General features: G+C 44.9%; 2 protein-coding genes across 2 annotated transcripts; one reads left to right on the top strand and one right to left on the bottom strand.

The window, feature by feature from the left end:
- On the top strand, positions 1–17,910 carry RPN2 (ribophorin II; the record flags this gene model as incomplete). The annotated part of the gene is made up of 17 exons (XM_026042035.1): positions 1–51; positions 1,109–1,204; positions 2,222–2,397; positions 3,261–3,336; positions 3,693–3,827; positions 5,615–5,791; positions 6,248–6,366; positions 6,753–6,858; positions 9,140–9,231; positions 9,759–9,873; positions 10,137–10,331; positions 10,800–10,886; positions 11,499–11,594; positions 12,510–12,585; positions 13,476–13,605; positions 15,976–16,061; positions 17,893–17,910. Coding segments are annotated over 16 exons (1,779 nt in total), but the record flags the coding sequence as incomplete, so codon positions are not given.
- Positions 17,911–22,099: 4,189 nt separating this feature from the next.
- Positions 22,100–25,480, bottom strand: GHRH (growth hormone releasing hormone). The gene is made up of 5 exons (XM_026042232.1): positions 25,386–25,480; positions 23,811–23,942; positions 23,210–23,314; positions 22,495–22,632; positions 22,100–22,163 (listed from the first exon to the last, which is right to left on the bottom strand). Exons 1-5 carry the CDS (start codon positions 25,463–25,465, stop codon positions 22,100–22,102), a joined length of 519 nt encoding a protein of 172 aa, XP_025898017.1. The 5' UTR covers positions 25,466–25,480.
- Positions 25,481–27,288: the final 1,808 nt, after the last annotated feature.

Genomic DNA, 27,288 nt, shown 5'->3' with positions numbered 1-27,288 from the left:
CACGGCCTCGCGGGGCTCGGCTGCCTGGGCGCGCGCGCGGCCGACGAGCAGGTGCGTGGCGGGGCCTCGGCCGCTGCTCCGCGCAGCCCCGCGGCGGGACGGGGCGAGGAGCCCCGCGGCCTTCCCGGTGTGCGGCGCTGCCCGCGGAGCGGGAGCAGCGCTGCGGGCTCCGCAGGGTCCGCACGAGCTGCGGGTCATGGCGGGCGGGGGCCGCCGCGTTAGGAAAGGCCCTCGGGCCGGGCAGGCCCTGCCGCGGGCTCCCCCGGCTCASTGGCCCAGGCGGGGATTTGGGGGCCGTCCATCCTCACCTGCTCTCGCTTCCTTCACCCCTGTTTGAAAAGCACGGCCTTCCTTGCGTTGCTGTCCCGTTAAATGGAGTTTTTGCCACGTCTGTTTAGCTGTGACAGCAAATGCAAGCACATCGCTGCACTCCCTTATTTCTATCTATAAAATACCTTAGGAAAGGTATAAGGTAGCAATGAAGGCAAAAATCATGTCAGTGTGATGTTTCTTGGCYTTAATAATCCCGTTGCATCTGTGTTTCTGCTTTAAATGTTGCAGATCGTTATTCTGACTTATTTGCAGATACCTGCTTAGGTCTATGCTTGGGCTGTAAACAAACTTGTTATTTTCCACAAAAAATCAATTACTTTAGCTGTTCTCAAGCTATTTGAAGCAAGTCTCRCATGGATTCTTGTGCATTTATGCTACAAGGTCTTAACAATGAGGTACCTGAAGATATTTCCACCRCCCTCCTTGTCTGGTGGGTTCCTGCTCATTTATAATGAGCAGGGATATGAATAGAAAATGATGAATGAARCTGCTGCTCCTGAATGAGCAGGAAGTAATGAAAACATCATTTCAGGAACTGCTGCTCTTCTTGATGTCAGTGTCACTGGGCTTTTATCTCTCTCTGAGCAGCAGCATTCTGTGCAGCACTTAGCAGGGCAGGATTTGGGGGGTTATTTGGTTCTGCTGCTTCACAAATATGACTGTGGGTCCCTTTTGGCCCTTTTCAGCATAAAGTAGTCTTAGAGCATCATTTAGACCTTTTCTCGGTGGTTTAAGTCAAGACTGCTGCCATCGTTTTGCTTCTCTTTCCTCGCAGGCTGCTTGCAGTTTCATCAAATCTAATGTAGACTCCAGCAGCGTTGATTCCCTCTTCTATGCTGCACAGGCCCTTCGAGTGCTGCCTGGGTGTGAGGTGAGTCCCAACCCCTAAACTCTCAAGGCAAGTCTTAGCAAATAGACCTTTACCCTTGATTTTGAACATAATTTCTGTTTTTTCCTTCAGTTAGCTGAATAACTTATGAACCGTGTTTTGAGAACTACACACATAGCAAAGAATTTTGAGAATTAGCAAACCCTCTTATAGCACACACATTGTCCCTAGGTGACAAGTTATAAGAAGTTGTTTTTGTTATGTGACGTGGTTTAAAGAAGGTTTTTTCACCAGATGTGTGTAAAAGTACGTGTAAAACCATGCTGGGTCTTGAGACATGCAGTGTCTTCTACGTCTTTGCATGTGTTGCCTATGTGCTGGGTGAGGCAGGGATCTAGCATGTGGTAGCTCCTTTGTACTTCACTTAATGAACAGTTAATCATTTCCCTTCAAATATTTAGTTATTCATTGATCTGGTTGTCAGGGTATCCTTGTCTGTGAAGATTGCTCTTCACACCCTTCCTTTCCCAGATATCTTTCGAGCACTCAGGCAAAATATACATTAAATTCAGAACTGTCTAGTGTCTGGAGTACAGCCAGCTCATAGGTTAGGGTGTTCTCTTGATTAAGCGTCAGTGGTTGAGAAGAAAGGAGCCAGCACAATGTTAATAAATTGAGAAAAGCTGCTTGAGTTAAACTATGTGGTTGGATGTAAACTCTGTGTTAAAACGTTGCAACAATACAAAAACAGTCCACCCTTGCTAAGTAACAGGGAGTTATCCAAGACCTATTTTTCATCAGTACCACTTGTTGCTGCGTTGTCCTGTGTCATAAGGTGAAAAGCAGGTCCTATTTGTGCTAGGATAAAATCCTGGATTATCCTGTATAACTGAGAGTTGTCTGTGAAACTTTAAACATTTAATAAACTGATAAGTAACGAAAGATAAAAGGATCTTTTCCCAGCATATAGTAGTAGTTTGCCAGTTAAGTGTATTGCTCCAAGAAGTGATGACTAAAATGATGTGTTTAAGGGTGACTGTTCCCTGTGTTTTCCCTCAGGTTACCATTTCAAATGAGACAAGGGAGTTCCTGCTTGGAGCTGTCAGTGAGGATTCTTCAGTCAGCCAGATCTTCCACGCAGTTGGGGCCCTCAGTGGCTTTGGCCTTCCCTTGGCCTCCCAGGAGGCACTTAGTGCCCTCACTGCCCGGCTTAGCAAAGAAGAGAGTGTGTTGGCGTAAGTGTTTCAGACAGAAATGCTTCACTGTCACACACAGACCTTCCAGGCAGTTGGTTTTTAGCGTGAAAAATGCTTTGCTATTTTTGTAATGTAGCTCTAGTGGAGTAGGTGCTATGTTTTCACTGGGATATGCATCCAGTTTGTTATCATCCCTCAGGGAAAATATGAAAACTCTGCAAACAAGCTGCTGATATTTGGTTTCGTCAAGATTAATGGTCAGTAGAGAGAGTGTGTCCCAAAGAGACATTTGTTTTTWAAAAAAAATCATAATAGATTTTTGACTTAAAACCTAGCTGCAATTCTCTATCACTTCTTCAAGTTGTGATAGAATTGATAGGCACTTTCCCAGCCTCTTTTGTAGGCTGGATTGCCTCTCCTGTGAGGTGGGATGAAAAGAGCCAGTTAGCAAAAGGAATCCTAGTGCTTATCACCAAATACTATTTAAGTAATTTCTTTCTGTGAAAAGAGAGAACAAAACTTTACTTAAAAGATAAGGAAGAAAGGGAAACGTTTTAAAGACTTGCTTTCTTCCACAGAAATCTGTCCGCCTGGAAGCTTCAATATCAAGTGCATAAGAATGTGCTATGCACAGCTCAGTGTTTGGTTTCTTCTCTGTCTTTGAATCTCTAAGCTTCTTGCAAAACTGGTGCAGCTGAACCTGCACTTTTTTTCMTAACTGAATACTAAATTTCCATTAACCACTTGAAACTTATGGCCATGAGTCAACTTAGAATCTGGGTACAGTCACAGCTGTTTTATACCTCATGCAGAATAGGAACTGTAATTGCTTTGATTTGAATGAAATTTGACTGCTGAGGAAGGAAAATCACTCGCTGTTTATTTATTTTTCATTGTTCAAGAACCATCCAGGCTTTGGAGACAGCATCTTACTTGTCCCAGCAAGCAGATCTAAGTGGCATTGTTGAAGAGATAGAGGTAGGAACATTTCAGGATCTCCATAAGTCAAAACATTTTGGGGGAGGTGGGAATCTGTAGAGAGTGATGTATTGAAATGAAAAACAATATTAAAAAAACAACCTATCAAGTTGCTTTTTGGCAACCTATGGGTTGGTTTGGCTGTTCAATTGCTTTCAAACAGGTATTTTTTCTGGGCTGCTAAATCTGATTTACAGTGGACTGTGACATGAGAAGTAATGACTTACTATAAACCCAGTAAATGCTGCTTTTTTCCCCCGTATTTTTAAATTCCTGCTGTGAAATATTTATGTGATTCCATCCCTAATCCCTATAGATCTATTTGAATGCAGTTTAAGTTCAAATAATTTTGTTAGGATCTTGTTGCTCGCCTGGATGACCTTGGTGGAGTTTATCTGCAATTTGAAGAAGGAATCGAGACTACTGCACTGTTTGTTGCTGCTGCCTATAAGCTGTCGGACCATGTGGGTACGGAACCAGCAATGAAGGAGGTCTGTATATGCTTTTTGAAATGCTTTTTTTTGTCCTTTGCACACTGCAGCTCACAAAATACCTCATTATTTCTGCATTTCATGCAGTTTTATGCGTTTCATCTCATGCAGTAAAAGCATCCAGTATGTCTGGGTAGAATTTTGCCCAGAGCAAGTAATGAGTACAGAGAATGAAAAAGGAAGTGCCAGAGGGGATGTTATTTAACAGAAGGTAGAAGGAAATTCCGCCCTCAAGATCACAGGCTGGCTTTTTTCCACCCCCTCCAATGTACAGAAGGAATTGRCAAGTTAGACCTAGCTTCTCTTTATTTATTAAGACAGGCTGGTGAAAAAGCCCTCTTGTTTCAGAGTTGTTCCRGTATTTAGCACTTCTCTAACATTTTGCAGCTTTTCAAAGTGTTTTGCAAATGTTATTTACCTGTCAGGAAATGCAGGCTCCCTAATTTGAGGCGTCCCAAAAGGAGATGACATTAGTACCGAAATCCTTGAGAAGAATCCAGACACAAAAACGTGGTCATTGTACTAAAATGAAAAACTGTTTAGAAATTTCTTTGCAGTTAGATTAAACTATAAATCACTATTGCGGGCTCTGCCATTAGCTTTTTATTTTCTTTCTCTAGTTAGAAGTTAACCAAGTGAGATAGACAACTGATTGAAAGTAGCAGTTCCCCACAGCAGGAGCCAAAGTGACAGGGTTGAGACCAAAGTCATTGCAAGACATTTGAATTTGTTCCTGGCTCTTTTCCACGTTACTGCCAAATAGATTAAATGCAAAGTAATTTTTATGTCATTTTTTGAGGTGGTGATTCTGGTGTACACAGTTCAAACTGTCAGCATTCAAATGGTSTTTAAAAAAAGCCCAATTAGAGAAAATTATTGAATGTTGATGCAGAATTGTGCTGTCAGAAGTGCTATTGCGGGGCTTTATGGCTTTATCTCTTGTGAATGCTAAGGATGTGTGTTTTTTTCCTAGAAAGCCGCAAAGCTTTAAAAATTATCAGACATATTACTTAAAAAAATAACTCCTGTGTTTTTCACGGTTTAAATCAGTGTGCCAGGATCAGATCGGTACTCCATACAAATGAAAACACTGCAGGATTGGCGTTGTACTGGGGATGTGTAGTGTTTATCTGGATGCCTTCTTGATGCTTGTTACTACAAGTCTGAGGCTGAAAAATTGAGATGTAGTGGTTTTCACTTAAAAGTGCTCTATGTACACAAGTAGGTGGGATACCTCTTGCTTTATTTGGGATTGTCTGTGTCTTCTCATTTCTGATTAGAACTCAGGCCACAGTGTTTGGTCAAAGTACAGGTAACCCTCTCCACAGCCTTCCCTGCTTGGCATGTAGCCAGGGCATCTCACTGATCTTCTCCCACTGTTCAAGAGAGTTTTATGGCTCCTGGAGCCAGACTGGCTTTGGGCAGCTGCATGTAGTGTGGATCCTTGAGAGCTGACTGCCTCTTCCATTCTTAAGCATATTATTTGAAGAATTAGATCCAAATTCTGTCTTTCCAAGCTGGCTTTGTGAATGCTGTTTTGGGGTTTTTTGTTTGTGTTTTAGCATAATTACCGAGACTATGGTTGGAACTTCCCAACCAAAAGTAAGATTTTCCAAAAGCAGCAGATTCTGGGTTACCTCATGAGCAGAGCTACTCTAGAGCAAATGTAAAGTTAAATGGTTTTTAAGAATGATGGATATGTTTGTATTAAATAGCTTTGTACTCAATCAGCTTGCAGTGATGAGGGAGGCTGGCGGTGCTAATATGCAATTTGCTTTTCCTTTCAGGATCAAATTATCCAGTTGATGAATGCAATTTTTAGCAAGAAGAATTTTGAGACCCTCTCGGAGGCGTATAGCATTGCTTGTGCTGCAGGTTCTTTATCCCGAAACCGCTACCACCTGCCTGTCATTATTGTCCCTGATGGACCCGCAGCTGTGTCTCACCACCAGCCTGTGCTCAGGGTGAGCTCTTAGACTCAGATCTCATCTCATGGCTGAATCCTCAGTGTTAAAGGTCTGGGCTGACTGAACGTGCATTGTGGCTTTCGCTCTTGGCTGCAGGTGTTGGGTTTTACGAAATCCTGAGTTTATTGGGTATTTCATAAAAAGGCAGCTTTTAGGAAATACCATAAAAAGGCAGCTTTTAGGAAATAAGTGTTAGCCGTGTCTGGTTGCCTGGGGCTTACGGAGAAACCGCTTTAAAAAAGCTGACTTCTACACAGTGCTTTTTTAATTAAAGCATTTAGCTTTCGCAGCTGTGTTTAAAAGAATATTGTGAATCTGGGATGCTGAGCAGGGGAGAAATCTGTGGGTCTAACATGGAAGGTTTTAGGAGTCCTCCTAAAAGCAAGTTAGCTCTGTGCGCACTGACATTTCTCTTGGGAGAAAAGATTTCCCCAGAATTCTGTTTTGTTGTAGCTGCAAGTGACCGACGTGATGTCTCAGCCACTGGCTCAAGCTTCTGTGAAGCTGGACTATGCCAAGTCTGCATCCACCAAAGCCACTGTCCTTCAACAGACAGAATTTGCTCTGTTGGGGTAAGAAAGTCATCTTAATTTTACAGTGTAGGACAAATGGGTTCTGTTTAAACAATATTAAACTTCTTTTCCCCTGTGAATGTTCTACCAGAGAGATGCTTGTCATGGAGAACTCAAAATGCTGTATTTATGTTTTGTTGATAACTGATGACTGAGCATGTTTGGTGGTAGTACTGACTTTTTGTAATGTGACTTTCTTCTTAGCTAGGTAACTGCAAAATTATTTGGATTTCAGGGGAACTTTGGGGGAAAGCAAAAATATCCTGCACTTAAGCAGCACAAAACTTTTATTTTTTTTTTTTTTCCTGTTTGCTACCTGTTTAACGTAGCATATTTGGAAACTTCTGGGTTACAAGATCTTACCTGTCAGGCTTTTTCTCTCACAGAGATGCCTTTGAGCTGAACTTCATGAGTGTCAAACCTGCAAGTGGATATTATGACTTCTCCATCAGTGTTGATGGCGATAATCGATTTATTGCTAACAAAGTTGAGGTGAGTATCTCTTGATAGGTTTCTAATTACATGTCTATTCAGTGAAAGTTTTTATTTATACCCTCTAAGGATATTGCAATTTGTAGTGCATTTTATGACGTATTTTCCTGCAATGCATTGGGTTTTGTCTCAGATTTGTGACCAGTTACTGGACTACTCACTTGAGCATTGTGCAGATTTCAGAACAGCTTTGTCACTTAAAGGTAGATGTGACAGCAGGTGAACAAAAGCTAACAGTGACAGTGCTTATGTAGCAACTCCCATTTTAAAGTAGCTTTGCAAAAACTGTTACTAAAATCGTTAGTTTTGAGAGCATTCAAAATTTGAATCTGTAAGTCTCGAGACTTGACTAGCAGGTGTCTTGTGATTCCTTGGTTTATGGAAGCTAAGCATTTGTTTATACATTCCATGGRGTCCTAAAAGATGGATAAGGGGATCTTCTCTTACTACAGAGATCTTGATGATTTCATAGCAGAGAAACAGCAAACAAAACTAAATATATTTAAAGTCACATTTTCACATGCTTATACTCCTTTTTATGTGCCAAAAAATGCTCTCCTCCAGTTWTGTCTATTCCCAAGGTTAATATTCCCCCCCCAATCGTCTATTTCAGGAAAAGATCAGCTTTTTAAGTCTTGTGACAATGCCAGCTTGGTGTGGAAGAGGGACTTATTTACAAGTGCTGACCTTTAGCATGTGTATCAAGCTGATGTTGTCATTGTAGTAGTAATGGCACTTCAAAGTGTCAAAAGGGGGTTGATGGGTCCTGCTTAAACCTGCTGCTGGCTCACAGAGGTACCAGCAGGAATGCATTAACACGGGTGGCTTTGTATGAACTGCTCCTAATACACATTGTTACGGGGGAGGACTGCTGGGGGAACTGCTTTTTTTTTTTTTTTTTTTTTTTTTTAATTTTTTTGTCTTGCTGTTATTAGCATTAATTGTCCTTAATGCACTATCGGTTTTGACAGTAATGAGCTAAACCAGTGGGTTATTACTCTAGGCAGAGACTGCATTTCCTGGCATTAAAATATTTGAGCGATGTTCAGTACTGTTCAGTTGGAGGGGTTATGCACAGCAGCTCTGAGTTGCCTTYGCTTACATTTTGTGAATTATTACTTCATTAGTTCATCTTTCTTTGCACCCCTCTTGGAAATAAAGTGGGTTTTATTAAAGYCATCTTGAATGGGATTCACTAGTCTGTAGGTTATTTCAGGGATAACCCCTATGGTGAATTTTACTTTTAAATCTCAATTTAAAGGAGTTGTTAAGGTTATTTTATTTGCAGTCTGTCCCGGGCAGCTTGTTTTGTGTGTTTTATTTATTCTTCCTACAGATTTTATGTGAATTATTTTCCAGGGTGAATAGGTAGGGTTGATTCACGTGAACAAACCTGTAATAACAAATTATGAAGTGAAAAAATGCGTTGGCAATGAAACTAAAATTCTCCAGAGGATTATTTACCAGCTGTGGGAACAAATGTGCTAATGAAAAACTATAACCTGTGGTAGCTGCCTRTGTTTGAGAGGACTAAACTGAGTCAAACCCACCAAGGTCTCGTGTCTAGATTCTGTTTGGGGCTGCAGAGAGGGCAGGAAATCATTTCCTTGCTCCAGCTTTATGCAATATGTAGAACAAATTATGATGAATAGCAGGGTCTCACTGGCTGGCCTCCACTAAATGATAAATATTGCTCCTCTCTGAAGCAAAGCCTGCTAAAACGGAGTACAGCCTGACAGAAATGGTTTTGGTATTGCTAGTTTTTCCTGCTAGCAATAAAATCCACAGAAATCTCTCAGACTTTTAGGAGCCCAGAATGTCACAACTGGTTGCTCTCAGGGGGCTCTTCTCATCTCCAATAGCTAYCCAGTAAGCTGGAGCACATATGCCTGTACAGTTTAAGTCATATCATATTTAATAACTGGTTTTGGGTCATTTAAAAAGAAAACTAGTCAGATTTGAGTAACTGGACTGCTCCATAAAATCAGATCTCCAAAGGGCAGTCAAGTCTAGCGTGACCAAGAAGCTGGTGTTTTCAGAACGGGCTGGTTGTGCAGAGAGGAAGAAGGCAGATAAATTTAGTAATTGATGGAGGAGTTTGGCCAGCAAATAAGCTGGTGTGGATCATCTTGCTCAGATTAGCTTCAGCCTCTGGTTTAGGGTGAGTTTTCCTTTGGGGAAGGGGCCAGAAGAACCGAAAGCTGCTGAAGGGACCTTAGCTGCAAGCAGTCGGTGCAGGAGTCGAGTGCTCTGAGTAATTCCCCGTTCCGTTTGGTTGCAGTTGAAAGTCAAAGTTTCCACAGAAGTTGGGATTACAAATGTGGATCTCTCCACCGTGGATAAAGATCAGAGCATCGCACCAAAAACAACCAGGTAAAATTTAGTGTGTTTGTTTTGTTCTCCCTTTTTGTTTTAAGGGAGGAGGATTCTTTGTTTAACTGCCATCACTTAAAATATAATGCATGGAGTTTAACCAGAGCTGAACCACCTCCCTGAGGTCCCTCAGTGATAGCCCCCACCTGCTAGGTTTGCCTATTTTTCCTGCTCTGCTACCATCACACCTTTGGATGCAGCAGAGCCTTGCTTGAATGAAATATGGGATGTAAGTAATTTTTTTAATGGGRTTCCTTTGAACCTTAAAATACATTAATGTTTTCCCTTGAGAAAGGCAATACCAGTAGCTCCCAAAAGCCCTTCTAAAGAATTCCATTGATATTTTCCCTTTAAACTCACAGTAGAACAGAAAGTCATATTAGTGTGCTGAACTAGTTGATAAAATAACTCCTCTGTGCTGAATAGACTGCAGTGCTACTACTCAGGCTTGTGTGTCTCAGTTTTTCTAAAATAAGGAAGATCACCTCAGCTGTGTGTGTGTTTGCTTGTTTTTTTTTCTTCCATAGGGTAGCCTATCCAGCCAAAGCCAAGGGCTCCTTCACTGCCGACAGCCACCAGAATTTTGCTTTATCCTTCCAGCTGGTGGATGTGAACAGTGGAGCTGAACTCATCCCGCACCAGGTTAGCACAAATTCCTGACATGAGCACGTCACCCAGRTGTTGACAGACAGCCTGCCAATTTCCCCAGTTGGATTTCTGGCTGCTGTTGATAGTGTGTTAATGTAGTTACATAAAGAGTCATTGTACATCACTTATTTTGTGGGCATTTAGATGGTTGGGCTCCCAATTGATGTTCCTACATTTCTAATGTTGTGGGGTTTGATTTGGGGAAAATCTTTCTTCACTTGGAGATCCTCCAGAAACATTACAATCTTTTCCGTCAGACCTTTGTCCGGCTTCACAACCAAAAGACTGGCCAAGAGGTAGTGTTTGTTGCAGAACCAGATAGCAAGAACATATACAAGTTTGAGCTGGACACCTCTGAGCGAAAGACAGAATTTGACTCTGCCTCTGGTACCTATACTCTTTACCTGATCATCGGAGATGCCACCCTGGAGAATCCAATCCTGTGGAATGTGGTATGTAGATGTATGTGTGAAGATCTGGTTTGCATTTTGCTGTCAGCCTAGCAGCACTGTATTGTACATGTGTGGAAGAAAAGGAGACAAATGCTGCCGCTCCTTGTTGTGAACCAGCACCTTTTTAGCCATTTGCAGGCYCTGAGGCCTCTTTTAGACATGTTCGTTCAGCACATGATTGAGTGGAAACTTCAGAGCCTTTGCAGACTTGACAGCAAGCAGTTCATGACTTAGTTTTTGTATCCACGTGCTATAGAAAAACCCAACTCTTAGTGATGAGTGAAAACGATTTTCTTTGACTGGAAACTTCCTTTTAAAAGCTGTTTTTTTCTTAGTCTACTTCTAAAAATCATGTCAGTCATGGATTGACAAATTGGTTTATGTGCCACAGTAATGTATTAGGTTTTATATAACTCTTTCTGCATATATTAAGGTTGGAATTCCTGAAGCTGTGTAATTTCATTTCAGGCTGATGTTGTTATCAAATTTCCAGAAGAGGATGCACCATCCACAGTCCAGTCCAAGAACCTCTTTGTTCCCAAACCTGAAATCCAGGTACAGTCTAAAAATGGCTCCAGGGAGGGAAGAAGGAGGTAGAAATTAAAAAAGAAAAACACTGTATTGAGGGCTAGGGAAGTGGCTAGTCCAAATCTGTTTTTTTTTTGTATTGTATCAGAAATATATGAATATGAGAACAAAAAAGTCATCTTTTATAACAAGATTAATACTGTGCAAATAACAGAATTAAAGGAAAATCAGAGTTACTGTTTAATGGGAGGAAATTGATTGCGGTGTGGAGTGTGAATAAACAAGCTATATCCTCTACCTGTGAGAGAGCAATTAGGTTCAGTAAGAAGATTCAAACATGAGAATTTGACCAGAAGGGCACCAAGGAAAACCTTGTGCTTCTGCAGGCATGCACTGCTCCCTTCTGGCCATTCAGTCACCTGTGCTAAGGACAGGCTAACGAGCACAAGGAAGAGTTAATTGAGCAAAAGGTTGCATAACTGAAAGAGAAAGTGACTTAAAGAATTAGCCTTTGTTTGAAAAGGGGTTCTCATCATACAGAGAGCTCAGGGACAGCAACTAGTCCTCTATGGAGCTAAAAAACTGCTCTGTTGGAGTGTGACTCCTTCAAAGTTGCTTGATTTGTTTGTTTCTTTGCAGCATCTGTTCAGGGAACCTGAGAAGAGGCCTCCTACTGTGGTATCCAACACATTCACAGCACTGATTCTCTCCCCTTTGCTTTTGCTACTCATTCTGGTGAGTGAACAGGGCCCATGATTTTTTTTTTTCCATCCAGTCCAAAATCATGTAGGAGATGGACTAGCCAAACTCTGGAATAACTGTAGTTAGCAGAGCACTGTTGCAGTCATACTTGGCAAAGCACAGCTCTAGGAAGGAGTTGCTCTAGGTATTTCAGTAGTGAGTTTTTGGGAATCATTGTCAAGCCAGGATGTGGGACTGGTTTTGTTTCTAAACAAACCTGTGTTTGATTATCGGAAAAAAACAATATTAATGAAGGAGATGAGGTGAGTTCCCCAAGAATGGTTCTGCTGCTGAGCACAGAGTAATAATCAGATTAGACTATGACCAATATTCAACTTTTTTTCTCTGGGAGAAAATGTAGTGATTCTGCATTACCCTTTAATATACCAATTACAAAATCCACACCATTTAATTCCATCAAACTGAATTCAATTTATGGACTTAATTGGTATTTGCAGATCCATTGAAGCATTTAGCACTATCTCACTGTATTACCAGTTCAGTTTTTTGAACTTGTGATATAGAATCTTTCTTTTAGTTCTTTTTTTTAAGTCAAAAGAACAAGTTTTTCTTTTGTTCTTTGGATATAGTTTTGGGCTGTATAGTTGCTTAAAGGTGATTTTATCCTGACCCTATTCCAGTCGAGTTTGTGAAAAAGAATAGAGAAACTGCCTTTTTAGAATCAGAACCAGCTGGGAACCCTTTCTGCTAAAGGAGCATATGGGGACTGTCTTAAAACTCAATAGTAATAAAATTCGATAGTAATTTTTGTCCCTGTAGTTGAAAACAAGTAGAGAAAATACTGTCCTGATTGAACCAAATGGCCTGAAAGGTGTTTAAAACGATCAAAATAAAAGCTTGTGTTCATAAGGTCACTTTTACTCATGTTTTATTTCTTATTGTTTTCAGTGGATCAAGATTGGTGCCAACATCTCCAACTTCAGCTTTGCTCCCAGCACCATCGTTTTCCACGTGGGACATGCTGGTAAGTGCCACAGGTTTCCTGCTCTCTGTGACCTTCTCACCCGAAAGTTACGGACGAGAGTCCTGGTGGAAAATGGCCTTGCAGCCTATTAACTCTAATGACATAAAAGCATAACATTTGTTCTCTTGTTTTTATCTGCCTTCCTGCTTTTCATGACTGTTAACATGGTGCTAACCCTGTTTTGGCCATCAGCTTATAACAGCAGTTATTAGCCAGGCTTCTCTCGCACACCACTCATCTCTGCTTAATAGAACTCTTTTATTTCCAGAGGTCACATTTTCTTTATTGCAAGTTTACCCTTTGTAAGCAGGAGGTTCTGGGGGCTTGAGACTCATGGGTTCACTGAGTGCATCTTCAACACTCTTCCTGTTGCCATCTAGTTCTCTGATGAGGCCAGATTTATTCCTCTGCTTTTTTGCTCTCTTGGTTTCCTATTTATTTCTCAGTAGAATTCCAGAAACAAGGCAGGTTAGGAAAACATCAAATCTCCTCTGTTTCCCAGATGACTGTGTTACTCAACCTGAGCTGTTTTCCTTGGAAGCTTTATATTGAAAGCTCTGTAYTCCTGGAAATATGCAAAAGTTACTATATTCCCTGGTGAAATCCAGAAGATCCTCCTCCTAATAGCCTGAAACCTTTGTCATATGTCCAAGATTATTCCAGAAGGGAGCTACTTGTATCCATCTGTGTCACGTTTTCCTGCATTACATAGACCCAGATGYCTTTTTTGCTTGTCAACAAGATATCTTTGGGTGTGTCGGGCAGAGCTTTGGAGATGAGTTACAGATCTAATGCTTACACCTGGCAGCAAAATATAAAAATTATTTGAGGACCAACCGAGTCTTTCCTTAAAATGCACCTTCTGCCACGAGCTCTGTGTTTTTTCACAGCGATGCTGGGACTCATGTACGTCTACTGGACGCAGCTCAACATGTTCCAGACTCTGAAGTACTTGGCCATTCTGGGTGGTGTCACGTTCCTGGCAGGCAACAGGATGCTGGCCCAGAAGGCAGTAAAGCGGTAGGTCAGACGGACACGTTGGTGGGAACTGGGCTTAAAACCTGCAGCGAGGAGGAGACACAGACACTCTCTGAAGTCAGTAGCTGATTCAGTGATGAACCCTGCTCTTAATGCTTATRTATTGTGCTTGGAAGTGTGCTACTCTGTCCTGGTTTTGTGCCTGTTTTCAGGTGAAATGCTTAAACCAGGTGGGAAAATGAGGTTCTGTCACTAAAATGGAGCTTGTTCTGCTCCTTCAGAGGTTGATCTGTACGGCCACTTGCTGAAGTGATCAGGTGCACAGAGCACTGAGGGGACACGTGTGCACTGCCGTGGCGAAAAAGTTGGAAACTTGCACTTGGAAACTTGCACTTGGAAAAAGTTGTATTCCCTGTCAAGATTATTTTACTATGTGGTATATTTAGCATTAGGCTGTTACAGTGCTCTTAGATAATGAGAACTGCTAAAAGTGTGAAAGAGGCCCTGCTTCTCTGGCCCCAAATTTCAGGGGAGGGAGTTCTTGCCACTTTCTTCAATTTCCTACTGGGARGTTAGAGGAAAGCAAAGCAGATGCTCATTGGAAGCACAGCAGCAGACAAGGGACAATCAGCAACAGGGAAAATCCTGAGAGATGCTGTGGGTGGGAAAACTGATGGAAGGTGCTCAAACCCTGCAGCAGCCGCTCAGGCAGGTCTGGAGACCTTTTATCTCTGGAGTTACTCTGAACTTGCCTGACTGTGGCCCTGTGCAACCTGTTCAGAGCAGGTCCTGTTTTGAGCTGGCTGCTCTACCAAATGAGCTCTGGAGGGCTCTTCCAGTTTAAACCATTATACCCTTCTGTAATAAGGTGTCCAGGTGTCTCATTTAGGCAGTGCAATGCAAGGCAGCCCTGAGCAAGCTTCCTGCAAACCTGCAGCCTCTATAATCAGGCCAGCAGGGCTCTGTTCCCAAGGAATGTGATCCCAATGAGGCAGAGCTCTAAAACCTGGCCATGGGTACATCTGAGGCGGCCCAGCGCTGCATTGCACAGTGCAGACATGCTCTCTGAGTGCCTATATATGTTGTCTTTATTAGGATGAGACTGWTTCTTTGCATTTGTGCCCTGTGCCATGCAGTGTCTCATGAAACCACAGTGGCTTTTAGGGGGTTTGCAGGCTGTTCTCCCACCCAAGCTTCCAAAATAGTGCATTAATCAGAGGTCACTCTGTGCCCTCCTYCACTGCTGCCACGTGGGCTTTCAATGGGAGCAGCTCTTATGTGTTTGATTTAAACTCTAACCCTTTTGTGCTAACGTAGAGTTTGGCTTTGGAGTTGGCCTCGTGACGTGAGCTTTTGTTACTGCCRCTTTTTGTGCCGGAACAAAAGTTTGTTCTTGCGCACATACCTGTGTAAACACTCCTGGATTCTCATTGTTTTTATTACRTTATATTAATACTGGGCCAAGAGCTGCAAGAAACAACAACAAATGGAATTTTGAGGGATTTCCCATTGATTTATTGCCTTTAATAAAGAGGGTGCTTGCCCAGCTGTGGTGGTAAAGAGTCTTACTGTGCTGTGGCCTTCCTGTGCTGTCCTTTCYGATGTCTCAGTCCTGCTCTTTGTGGATGCCCACTCTCCTCGAGTGTGGCCCTTCACTCTTGTTAGCATGAGACTAATTAACTTCCCACTTGGGAAGAATTTTTCCCAAGAATTCTTTTCACAGAATTCTTCTGTGGGAGTTCTTCTTCTCACAATGGGAAGAATAAACTTCCCACTGGCAGCTTATTGCCAGTAGAGCTGTGCTGCATCGTTTTGATAATATTTCATTTCTTRATTTGAAGAATAAGAATAAAATAGTAACAGAATTCCCAGTATGCAGGTTTGGGGTGGGGGAAAAATACACTGAGGCTTTTTTATAAATATTCTTGCTCAACCAAGGCTTCTGGTAACACATACATGCAGGTGACTGGTTCTTATATTAAAGGTCTGTGGGTTGGGGGAGGTCTGTTTGCTTCTTCCCTGTAAATGACTTGGAGAAGCTCTGACTACAATAGCAAATTTGAAAGCCAAACTTTTGTCCTAGGCTTTGTACCTGATTTTACAGCTCCTAAAAGACAACTCTTGGTTAACGTGCTGCTAGTCCGCCCCGGATGCTGAAGTGCAGTGATAATTAACCCGATTGTGCGTGCAGGCAGAGCTGCCATTCCGCTATGACCATGCCCTGTGTCAGCAGTGGGAGCAAAACTCCCTGCAAACCACATTCATTTTCCACAGAGCTTACCAGAAGGCCTGGTTTTGCTTTTATTTTTCTATTTCTTTTTTGCATTTCTGTCATTAGCTCCAGCTCCTGGGGCAGGGCTGCTTCCTGCCTTCCTTCCCCCCTGAACCTTTSTTCCTCTCTCCTTTTGGCAGGATCGCTGCAGAGCAGAGCAGTAGGTTGGCAAAGTATAGAACGCTGCGGTAGAAGGGGGTGTTGCTAGTGACCAGCTCTCCTAGAAGTAAGGGCCTCTTCTTGCCATTTGCCTCTCTTGGCCTTGCTGCCTGTTTCATTTCACTTCCATCCCACACTCACTGGGGAAAAAAAAAGATACTTTAGTTGAAGATGCTGCTTTTTTTTTTTTTTTCTTTTTTTCTTTTATTTCTCTTTCAAGCTTGGCTTTTTTGGCTTTGCCTCCTACTGTGAGTGTCCTCGGTTGCAGCTGGGTTTGCACCTTGGCGGGTGTCCTTGGCTGAGGTCCCTTCCGAGGCTTCCGAAGCATCTGAAGCCTATGATGAAATGTGCAGGGATGTGAATGTGSAGATAAGCCTTGCACACCAAGCACCTATAGGTGATAGAATAAACCTCGATTAAGCCCTATTGCCTCTATAAATAAATTCTGAGTCATACCAGTTAGAGGAGAAGGCGATGGAAGTGGTTGTTCCCATTTTCCYGTTGTCGCTCCGCATCCCGCTCGGCAGCGTTGGGGTGACGGAGCTGCCGGGCGCTGCTGCTGCTGCTAGGGCTGCACGGTGCCCCGGCTTGGGGGTGGCGAGGGCTCTGTGTGCAGCACAAGCCGGGTCATCTCCACCTCATTCAGTGCAGAGCACGACCTGCTCGGTGATCCATCTGCCTCTTAGACTAAACTGGCCCTAATGGCTTAGTCAGCAGCAGCAGGAGCCAGGCCCTTGTGATCACACACGCTCGTCTGAACCATCTCCAGGCGTTTTAGCCTTAAAAGCTGCATTTCTTTGGCTCGGAGCAGGTAGGWCCCCAGGTTGGTAGGTGCACAGCCCAGCCGCTGCTCCACGTGTGCAGGGCTGCGGTGTCGTGCCCTGAGCTGCCTCTAACCAGGGAAGGGAGAGACTTTGGTGAAAACTATGGGTGTTTTGGCCTYGTGTCCCATAAGGGACCACCCTGACAGTGTCTCTTCTGTCCCTTGAGTTTTGGGGGGTATTTGGCCCCAGAGGAAGCTCTGACACGAGTAGCCAGAAGGGACCCACGGGTGACGAGTGCTGCCCTGCTGTGTGTGCTGGACAGGGTGCTGTCCTAGCCCCTGGGTGCTTCTGCTTTTACCATAGCTTTGGGTCAGTGATATGGAGCCTTCCTAGCCCGTAGCTAAATGCTTAACAAGCGTTTTGCACAGCCTGTCATTTTTCTGCTTCTCAGCGTGACATTTTAACTCTTTAGTTCCCTGTGGAAGATTGAAAGCTCTTGCAAATAATGCTCTCAAAAAAGTGAAAACCCACAAGCTGAGTGTTGGTGCCTTGTGCAGCTGAAAGGATTTCCCCTAACAATGGGCTCAGGTGTCAGCTGAGACTGAATGTAATGAGTTGTGGGGCTGGCCTGTGCCCAGCACCCATGGCTGTGCCTCTGTCTCCCTCCTGGAAAGGAAAAGGGACCCCCCAGAGGTGGGTTGGCTGTGCCCACATCCGACTCCTGTATCTACTTGGAGCACAAATATCTTTCTTTGACAATTTGGTACTTTCTAACGTGTGTTTACACTTGGACTCACTGATTCAAAGCGGGGGAACGTCCCTGTTTAACGAGGAAAAGGGGCTTAAAGTAGCCAGGGACTTTGCATGCAGCCCTGCTCTTTTTATTTATTCAGTTTTATGTTTTACAAAACTTGTTCAGTTCTTTTGCACCAGAAATAATYTTCATTTTGTTTGACCATTTCCATTCTCCTTGAATTCAGTGCTCAGTTATTTGCTGTACTGCTGTTACCGCTTACCTCTCTCTCAAAACAACTTCCTTTGAGAGCAAATGATAAGTTTGGGGGTTCATTTACTGTGCAAGGAGGTGGGGTGATTTTGTCTGGAAACATTAATTGTTTGAATTTCTTTTTCCAGAATGCAGTAGCACCAGAAGAATGGAAGAAATGGAGAAAACAAAACAAATGTCTTCAGGACAGAGGTGAAAAAAATAATGGAAAGACCAAAAGAAGGAAGGCAGAAGCAGATTTTTTTATACATATATTGTGAAGAGGGTTCCAGTTATAATTTTTTTTWAAATCTTGTTTTTCACAGTTGTGTTAATGCTGCTTGAATGTTTTTCATGTGAATCCGACAAATTCTTTCTCCCTCGAATCCCCCCGCTCCCTCTTTCTTCTCCCAGAACATTTTATTTCCTAAAGGAAGCTCAAAGGAAAAAAAAAAACCAACTCTGCCTTTTCCTAGATACCCTCCCTCGTCCCAAACACGTTGTGAATAAAGAGGAAAGAATGGTTTTGAGTTTGGTTTCTGGATGTCTCCAAGGCTCTGATTTGAAGCTGGGTTCATATGAGAGTAAAAAGAGCTTTTTTTTTTTAATGGATAACTTCACTGTATCAGCCCAAGCTGGCTTGGTGGGCCCTTCTCATGGGCTCAGCTTCTTCCCTACTCTGGGAATGGCTTTATTTTAAAAAGTAACTTTGACTTCCCCTCCTTTCTTTAACAGGCCATTGTCCGYGTGCACCTTCAAGACCATGAAATAGTCTAGACTTTAGCCTTATTGAAAGGACACAATAATAACAAACCTAAGGGCAAACCCCAAAATATCCTCCTAATTAGTAGTAGTGAATCTGGAGCCTATTTTGCACACTGACATGGGATTATCTTTCTCCATCTTATAGGGTGTCTAACTGAATGTCTTTGGCCAGCATCTTGACGGCTCGTGGCACCCACGCTTCTTGTTTACCCCCCTCTTTGACTCCTATCAGCAGTAAATGAATGACCTAGGGAGGAGGGGAAGGTGGATCACTTGGGGAATAGCACAGATTTCCAGGGAATTCTGTGCTTATTTCCATGCTCAAAACTTAAGTTACTTCTAGTTCCCACTTTGCCCCCGAATGTGTTCCCTCTGTTCCTGGTCTTTATAATAGTTTCTACTACTAAGCTCACTGTGAACGTTGGACAAGACAGGAGTTTATTGAACTAGTCCCGTGATCTCTTCTGCAGCCCTTCTGAAAAACTGAAGGGCTCTGGCACCTAAGCATTTTAAGCAAGAAATCATTAAGCTGCTGCGTGTTCTGTTTCATCCTGCAGTTCCTGGTCACCCCGCTGAATTCCCTTCGAGCACAGCGTTAGTGCTCGCTTGTCCCCTCTGTTTTATAATTTTGGGGAGAGTTTTTAACACCTCGGATTGTGGGAGATGCTCCAGTAYGTCCCCTATAGAAGAACTCTGGTGTGTTCTGTAGGGAGGATTTGGATGCATACGAGAAAAATCCTGGAGTTCTATGATTTATCCTCTCTAAGCTCTGCTCCTGACTATTAATTTTCTACCTTTCCTGCCATGTGTTCACCAAGGATGTCTTTAATCCTTCGGCTTCTTATTCCTCAGACCCTTTCTGTTCTGCTTTATTTGTTTCTACATTCAATCTGCCAGAGCTTGAGCATTTGTTTCCTCACTTGGACACAAACTGCTTGTTCAAAGGGTTCCCCTTTATTGCAAATAGCTGTACTCAGCCATCTGTTTATCCATCCATGTGTAGGCATTGTGAAAGTTTTTTTTAATAGAGCTTTTGATTTTATTGCAAGTCTCCAAAACAGATTTTATGCCACTTGCAAAAGGTTTGTTCTTTTGTCACTGCTGCTACTTCTTAAGAGCCTGCTTCATTTTAGGTAATGCTCCTTTTGGAAGGAGCCCCTGATGAATTTTTGAAGTTCACTATGATCTTCGCTACAGAASAGCTTTTCAGAAACATTTGGAACCAGCCTCCTCAAGACCAGCTCAAGTTGTTCTCCCTTTCTTGGGGGTTCTCTGTCCAGCTGTACTGGGTGGCAGGAGGATGTCTTGTTGCATCCCACTGGGATGTTTTTCTGCCTGCATACAGGTAACACACTTCCCATCAGCACATTCCCTGCTGTTGTGACTTCTCTGACCTGTCTCAGCCTCCTCTCACTGCTTCCCACCCTGCTGAGGCASTTAATATTAGTCTTATCCTAATGCTCAAAGCATAAAACCTGAAAAGGGTCCTGTTATCCGTAGGGATTTGGTACTGGTGTCATTTCACTCCCACACATGCTGCAGCCTGTCACCCTAGAGCATGATCACCCAGAGAAGAATGGGATGGTGTCTACTGCAGACTCACAGCACTGATTGCATGCAGGGGAGGAAGGCTTTTCAGGGTCTTCAACAGTGTATTTCCAGACTGGAGTTGATCTGTTGGCACTAGACCCCACTTGGGAGCTGCAGCCCTCTTTAGCACAGCTTTTACCYRCTCTGTGCTCTTGCCTGCTGCCTTTAAGCAACACTTTTCCATTGCACAGGATCAAGAAAGTAATATCTCAATAGACAAAGAGCCATCCTGACCKGCTGTTGCACAGGTTTATTTAGAACAACTTTTATTTTCTGCTGCTGGTGGGAAAGCAGGGCCCATCCTGCTGYTATTTACATCTGAAGATACAATTATTACATGAACAAAAGGAGAATTGGGGTGACAGGGAAGGAAGTGGCTTTCTTCAGAGCAAAGACGTAGCTTCAGTTTAAACAACTCAGGGCTAGACTCTGTAAGTCTTTCTAGAACTCAGATTTGATGCCAGGGCTCTTATTAAGGAGCTAATTAACCACTCATAGTGGTGTTTGTAACAGATAAATGTGGATTCACCCTGATCCAAACCCTGTTGTGCCTTCAGCCTCTACTTGGAGGAGGCTCTAATCAATTTACTAAGTTGCCTAAAGTGGGTCTTGGTGGCCACATACTTAATGGGGCCCTCAACCAGAACGGTGACTTTGCAGGTTTCTTGTTCTACTTCATGATTTGAAAGGCTTAATTGGTATCTCTGCAGCATTAGGAGTGCACTGGTTGTCTAGCCCCACACAAAGCAGCCTTAGGTTAAACTCTGAGGTATTTTTGCCTCATTCAATACAGAGACCGGTATTTAGAAAGGGAATTAAATAGTAAAGACTGAAGTGAATTAAGCCGGGCTCATAATTGCATTCCTTATCCAGCAGACTGAGGAGTATCTGCATCAGTTCCCAGCTGGTCACCTCCAGGAATGTGTCTTGGTTGCTGTGAATGACTTACTGTGCAGTCCTGTCTGTGAGCTCTGAATTGCCCTGGACAGAAGCAGGAGGACAACAGAGAATTGCAAGGGTTATTTTTGAGGACACAGAGGTGTTTTTCCAATCTTTACAGGTTTCTCCTAGTTGACCTTATTTGTGGGAAGAACCAGTACACGCAAACAACCAACTCAAGCTTAGCAGAAAGGCTAAGAGATGCTGAAATGCCACGTTTTCCCACCTGAATGCACAGCCATGACTTAAGTTCTGGTACAAATGTAGGTGTCTTTCTCCTTTTAAATGCACACACTTTTCACACCCTTTCCACTTGTGCTGGCTAGGGCTGGACAGGATTAATTTCTRTGAAACGGGTGTGAGGTGAAGCTGGTTCCTCTAGGAAAGCTGGTGTTTATATGAATAAAAGCACTGCCAGGAATGGGCTGGGGGGCTGGCTGCCTCCCAGGGTCAGCAAGAATCAGACCATGTTTCAAGCTCMAGTTGCCTGTTTTCAGGAGTGAGGAAAACTAAAAACCTAATTTTAGGAATGGAGGAAACTAAAGACTCCCTCACACCACCTGTTCATTGCAGGGAGAGGGGAAACCTGTCSTGTCCCTGGGATCTAAGGCAGCAACTACTCCCTGGGAGGGACTTTTGTCTGTCTTTACTCTAGCTTAGACACTCAAGCAGCCTATCTTGGATAGGTTTAAAAGGCTGCTGGAAGCAGCTAGGGATTGCCTGGTTCCCAAGTGTCCAGCAGAGCCACTGGGTTCTGCTGGATCTGCTGATAGACCTGCCATGACATCAGTGTGTGCGAAGGCTCAGGCCAGACTACCTGGACCTGGAAGCTAGTCCTGGGGAAACCATTGCCAAGGTTTTGCATCCCTCCTGGTCTCTCCCTTGAGAATAAGGCAGAGCTTTTACCCTTGGCTCAGTGACAGCCAAGGGACTTGGCTGTGCTGGGTACAGCCCTCAGCCTGCTTGGTTGGGGCACCCCAGCAGCAGTGTGTGGCACAGGGAATTGAATAGACAGGGAATGATACTCACCAGAGCACAGGGAGATGAAAGGGGGGGAAATATTTACATGAGCTTAGCCAGGGTGCTGGGAAAGCCGCCTAAGTGACTGCTGTCCATGTCCTGAGGCCTGGGAAAGAGGAGAGAGTTGGACAGTCACGGCATCATTTGGGCTTGAGAGGGAAATTCTCTTTCCACTGCTGGTCTATTAGGCTCTGTGCAATGAGGAGACAAAACAGAGACCTGCTGCTTTGCGTGATGTTGGCTGGCTCGGGGCAGGCTGCTCCTTGTCCACCCCTGTGCCCACGGACGGGCTGTGCGGGCGGACAGGAGCTTTGCTTCTTCCCCAAGCGCACGTGAAGGATAACGCTTAACCCAGCAGCTTGACTTTGGGGAACCAAGCAGCAACAAGAGCCTTATTATTCCTGCAGTGAGCAGATGACGAGATGGTTGCCACCTACCTTTGCTTCTGCAGAATCGCCCCCAGGAAGTCCCTTAGCACCATGCGCTGGTGGTAGCGGCTGTCCATGAGGATACTGTCGGACTGGCGCCTCGTCAGGAGCGCGTGCGCCCCGTCCCTCGGGCTGCCCTCGCCGCTGCTGGCGCAGAGATGGGAGCTGCTGTTAGCGCTGCTTTCTGAAGAGCCCCGGGCTCTCTGCAGGCTCAAACAGGGGCTCGGGCAGAGCAGCGGGGCAGGGGAACCAGCTGGGCCTCAGCCTGCAGCCATTCCGTGTCATTTCAGTGAGAAATTGGTCGTTTCAGTGAGAAATTGGTCGGCTGAGTTTACCCCTGCATTAGGGGAGAGGTGGGAGCTGGTTTGATAGGAGAGAGACTGTTCCGTGCTCAGCCTGGGGCCAGGAATAAGTGTTTCTACCACAGAGTGGGCATTGCAGCTGTTGTCCCCAAAGGTTATTGCCTTTTGCTAGCACGGTGGACCTCTCAGCTGACCTGACATGGATAGTGGGAGGAAAGGATTAATTATGCTGCTTAATAACAGCCGTGATTAGGGGAATCCTAGAAATGGGGGTGTAGGATGCCCCTAGGTGTGGGGAACAGCAGGAGAGACGGGTCCTATTGCAGCGGAGGGTAGTTCCTAGTTTTCCTACTTGCACAAAAGAAACTGCCCATTGTCATAAGCCCAGCGTTCGCGCCAAGCCAGCAGGCTGGTGTGCTTACCCAAGGCGCTTGCCGATGATGGTCTGTAAGAACTTCCGTGCGGAAATCTGCCCCAGGAATTTGCGGTAGTTGTCGGTGAATATGGCATCAGCGTGACGCTGCATCCTAGAGGTGAAAGACAAGCGCAGGGTGGGCTCATGGAGCTGGGAATGAGCCACTGGGCTGAGAAACGGGTGTTTCAGAGGCCAAAATACCCCCGAGGTCACACTGAGACCCCGGGGCAGGGAGAGTAAATTAAGTGCTTGGGATTGGACTCCTCCAGTGCCAGGGGGTTAAGGGGCTTGGGGCAGCTCAGTCCCAATAGGGCCGCAGTAGCAAAACCAARTACTACCTGCTGTGCTGCAGTATCTGCACTAAAAAAACGTCAAGGGGCTGAAAAGCAGAGGTGAGGTCAGAGATCCGGTGGGAAGGAGGAGACCCGCGGGGCTCTGGCACGGGAGTAAAAGGGGCCTCTGGCAGCTCCAAGCTGTGCTGGCACCAGGCTCCAGAACCGCCTCGTGCAGACGAAGCACAAGCTGCTGCAGGGTCCCCGCGGGTGCAAGGGGCTTTGGGCAGAAATGACCTTCCCTGCTGCAGCAGGGCTCCGAGCCACGGTACAAACCTCTGCTCAGCGGGGTCTCTCAGCAAACCCTCCTCGTCCTGGCCCTCCACTGAGGGGCTGTGGCTCTGCAAGGGGCTCTTGTCCTGCAGCTGGAAGCTCGTTGCCTTGCCAGGAACAGACCCAGTTTTGTACCTGTAAGAAACCCCGAGGCTGGTCACTAAGCAGACGTCATGCAGGCTCAGATGTCACGCAGTGATTGGTCATCTTGACCTGTGCTCCCTGTTCCGCTTTTTCTCTACTCTTGCCCTCTCGAGCTCATCAATAACCCAAGTTTTGACTGTTCTTCTCAGCCAGAAACTGCCTCGATGCTGTTTTAGCAGTGCAGTGATGAATGCATTTCCCTTTTGCTGAGTGTTCCCAAGCAAAACTCCTCTGGTTCAGGTATTATGCCTGGGCCATGGCTTCATCACAGAAGCAAAGCTTATCCTCTGGGATGCTGCTAATCCACAGAACTCAGGGCGCGATTCTGTGCAGGCACCCAGTTGTGACAGTAGAAAATAATACTAATTTGCAACTGTCTGCAAGGAAATACTTGAAATATTATGAGCTCTCATGTTCATGCACTGAAATATCTGCAGTTGTGACCAGTGCAGGTGCCCCGGGGGCAGTTTCTCAGTGAGTGATGGAGCTGCTGGTGTTGGCTGCTCTGGAGATGCCAGGTTTCCTTTTGTGAGACGCAGCATTCAAGCCCAAAGCCAAGTGTTTGGGCTGAAATATTCCATGCCAGCTGTGTGCCCCCTTTGGCAAGCAGCCTTAGGCAGCAGTGTTCCCAAAAAGGAAGCCAGGGAAAGGCAGGAAGTTTAGTAGAGCCTGTGCAATTCATCTGCCTTGCAATTTGGCAGGTGTTTCTTTTGCAGCAGGGCTGAGGGCTGTGGCTGRGCGGCTGTGTGTGGAAGCAGCCCTGGAAGGGGTGAAGAGCTCAGGAGAGCCTTGGAAAGCAGAGCTTGGCTGCTTCTCGCTAACCCAGGTGCCTCCCCAAATTTCCTAAATTTCCTAATCCTAGAGCATATGGAATCCTAAAGATTGGAAGGGACCCTTAGAGGTCAAGTCCAACCCCCTGCACGCACAGGGTCACCTAGAGCACGTGGCACAGGGCTGTCTCCAAGCAGGTTTGGAAGATCTCCAGAGAAGGAGAGTCCACAGCCTCTCTGGGCAGCCTGTTCCAGGGCTCCATCCCCATCACTGTCAAGACATTTTTCCTTAAGTTCCTGTGGAATTTTCGGTGCTTCAATTTGTGGCCGTTTCCTCTAGTCCCATCAGTGGCTACCACTGAAAAAAGTCCACCCCATCCTCCTCCTTCCCTCCCTTGAGGTATCTACAGACCCTGATCMGGTCCCCTCTCAGCCTTCTCTTCTCCAGGCTGACCAGGCCCAGCTCTCCCAGCCATGTGCCCTGGCCTGACCTCACTTCACTTAGACCTAAGAGAAGATCCTGGGATCATCTGCTGGGCGCCAGCACTGAGGTGACCGGCACCAAATGACTGGGAATTGCCCCTGTTGTTACTCTTGTTATTAAACACCTGGACTTGGGAGATGAGGCAGATTTAGGGTGTGGGCAAAGCTTTCATGGGCCTACCTGAGAGCTGGGTAGAGCGGAGAGGAGATGGAGCACACGACCAAATGCAGCAACAGGAGCAGGGTGACCTTATCCAGCATCTTCCACCCTCCGGAGTCCCCTGAAGAGCGAAGCAAAGGGAGTCAGTGGTGACTATAGAGGGGAGGGTAAATGTCGCCTTCGTTCTTCCTTCTCATCAGCACGAATAGGCTGGAAACCAGCATTTCATGTGGAAAACAGCATTTCACATGGGAATCCAGAGAAAGTCAAGATTGGCTTTGGGAGAGGGCAAAATTCCTGCTGTTTTGGGACCTTTTTGTTGAATCCAGCAAACGCTTGTGCCTTTTGTGCCACCATGGCCAGGGTATCTCCAGACACATCTTGTTCTAGACAGAGCATAGGATCTAAGGAGYCTGTGAGAGAGGAGCAGGGACTGCTCCAGTTTCTGCAGCAGGTTATTCAGGAGCAGGAGGGCTGCCCAGAGACCCGAGAAGGGAAGGAAATGAAATCCTAGCCCGGAGTTGTCTGATTCCCCCATTTCTTCCTAGCATCTAGCCCTGATCACCACCACCTTTCTGTGTTTGTTTTCTCTTTTTCAGCACTAGGTTTTCCTCCAGATTCTGTTCCTATCCCATTGAGATTTTTTTCCCTGTTGCTTCCAGTCTCCTTTTCACTCCTTTTTTTTCCTTTTCTCTTTTTCAGTTTTGTCCTTCTTCCCCGGTTCTGCTTTGTCTTCTCTCCCTTCTCTACAGTCTCTTCCTCCTCCTTTGGGATACTTGTCTCCCTTTTGCCCTTGGGAAGGTGCCTGAAATGAAAGTCCTACCCCCTTCCCAGAAGGGTCTGCTATTTCAGAAGAGATGCCCAAGAATTTGTCACCCCGCATACAGGCAGCCCGAGAAACAACAAAATTGTTTCATCTTTTACATTCCCCTGAGGTCAGATTCACCTTCTTATTTTCCATTCTGGCAGCATGCGGAGAAATAACTGATAAATAAATTCCCCTTAAGATAAAAGGCTTTTAATGCCAATCCAACAGCCAGAGCACAATAGCTCCACTCCATCCTGTGCACTGTTAACACGGCAGTATTTGTGAAAATGATATTGGGAGATTAGATAAGGTTTTAGAAACAGTAAGGAGTTGAGTTAGCTGATCGGTCTTAAAAATACCACTGCTTGCAATGAAGCCTTTATTGTACAGTCAGCTTTATAAAGTTCTGACTTTGATATTGTGCAATATCACCTTAGGAGAGCGGAATCCTTCCAGGCAGCTTATTCTGCCTGCTCTTGTAGCTGGCTTTGTGTTATCCACAACCCTGGGTTTCTCCTCATACTTTGGTTTGGCTCAAACACAATTTTATTAGTCAGTGAAACAGCTCTCATTTTCCAGGGTAAAAGCAAGTCATATTAGTGGCACAAAAGAGGTAATATGTGCTTCCTCTAGTGAGTGTAACATGTTTTTACAAGTCTCAGTTATAGTATCTTTCTGTCRCTTAATTCCGTAGTTCAGCTATTGCTTCATTCTATAACTTAGTGCAAAAAAATCCATGGTTTGTGCAAGGGTCATTGTATCTGGCACAATTAATCATTACCGATGCCAGCTCTGATTGCATTTCAGTGCGATTTATTTGTTCCCGCTTTCCAAATGGATGTTCCCTCGTTAATCCCACATGCAGAGGCTCGCACTTACCGTGCCCTGAGGAAAGAAGCTCTTCCCAAATCAGCTGCTGCTCCGGGGGTTTTCTTTCCCTGCYGCAGATACAACTTCCTTACTGCTGCTCCGTGAACTCTGCCGTTCAGGGACAGGCTCCTGGGAAGCCGAGGATGCTGCCAGGTCTCCCCGCAAATGTCCCCTAGCTGCCACCTCGCTGCAGCTCCCCTTTTTATACCTGTGCTCCCTCCGCAGCTTCTGAACGTCAGCGGATCA

This window comes from Nothoprocta perdicaria, unplaced genomic scaffold (assembly GCF_003342845.1).
Source record: "Nothoprocta perdicaria isolate Ctin4 unplaced genomic scaffold, notPer1 scaffold_3, whole genome shotgun sequence".
In the NCBI taxonomy this organism is placed as follows: domain Eukaryota; kingdom Metazoa; phylum Chordata; class Aves; order Tinamiformes; family Tinamidae; genus Nothoprocta; species Nothoprocta perdicaria.
This window is presented reverse-complemented; position numbering and strand designations above follow the sequence as displayed.

Excerpts from the sequence above, each read along its gene's own strand:
- GHRH (XM_026042232.1), bottom strand. The coding sequence starts at position 25,465 with ATGCTGGATAAGGTCACCCTGCTCCTGTTGCTGCATTTGGTCGTGTGC. Across the intron at positions 23,315-23,810 it reads AGAGACCCCGCTGAGCAGAG|GATGCAGCGTCACGCTGATG; the intron begins GTTTGTACCGTG and ends TTTCACCTCTAG. Across the intron at positions 22,164-22,494 it reads GCGATTCTGCAGAAGCAAAG|GCCTCAGGACATGGACAGCA; the intron begins GTAGGTGGCAAC and ends CCTCTTTCCCAG.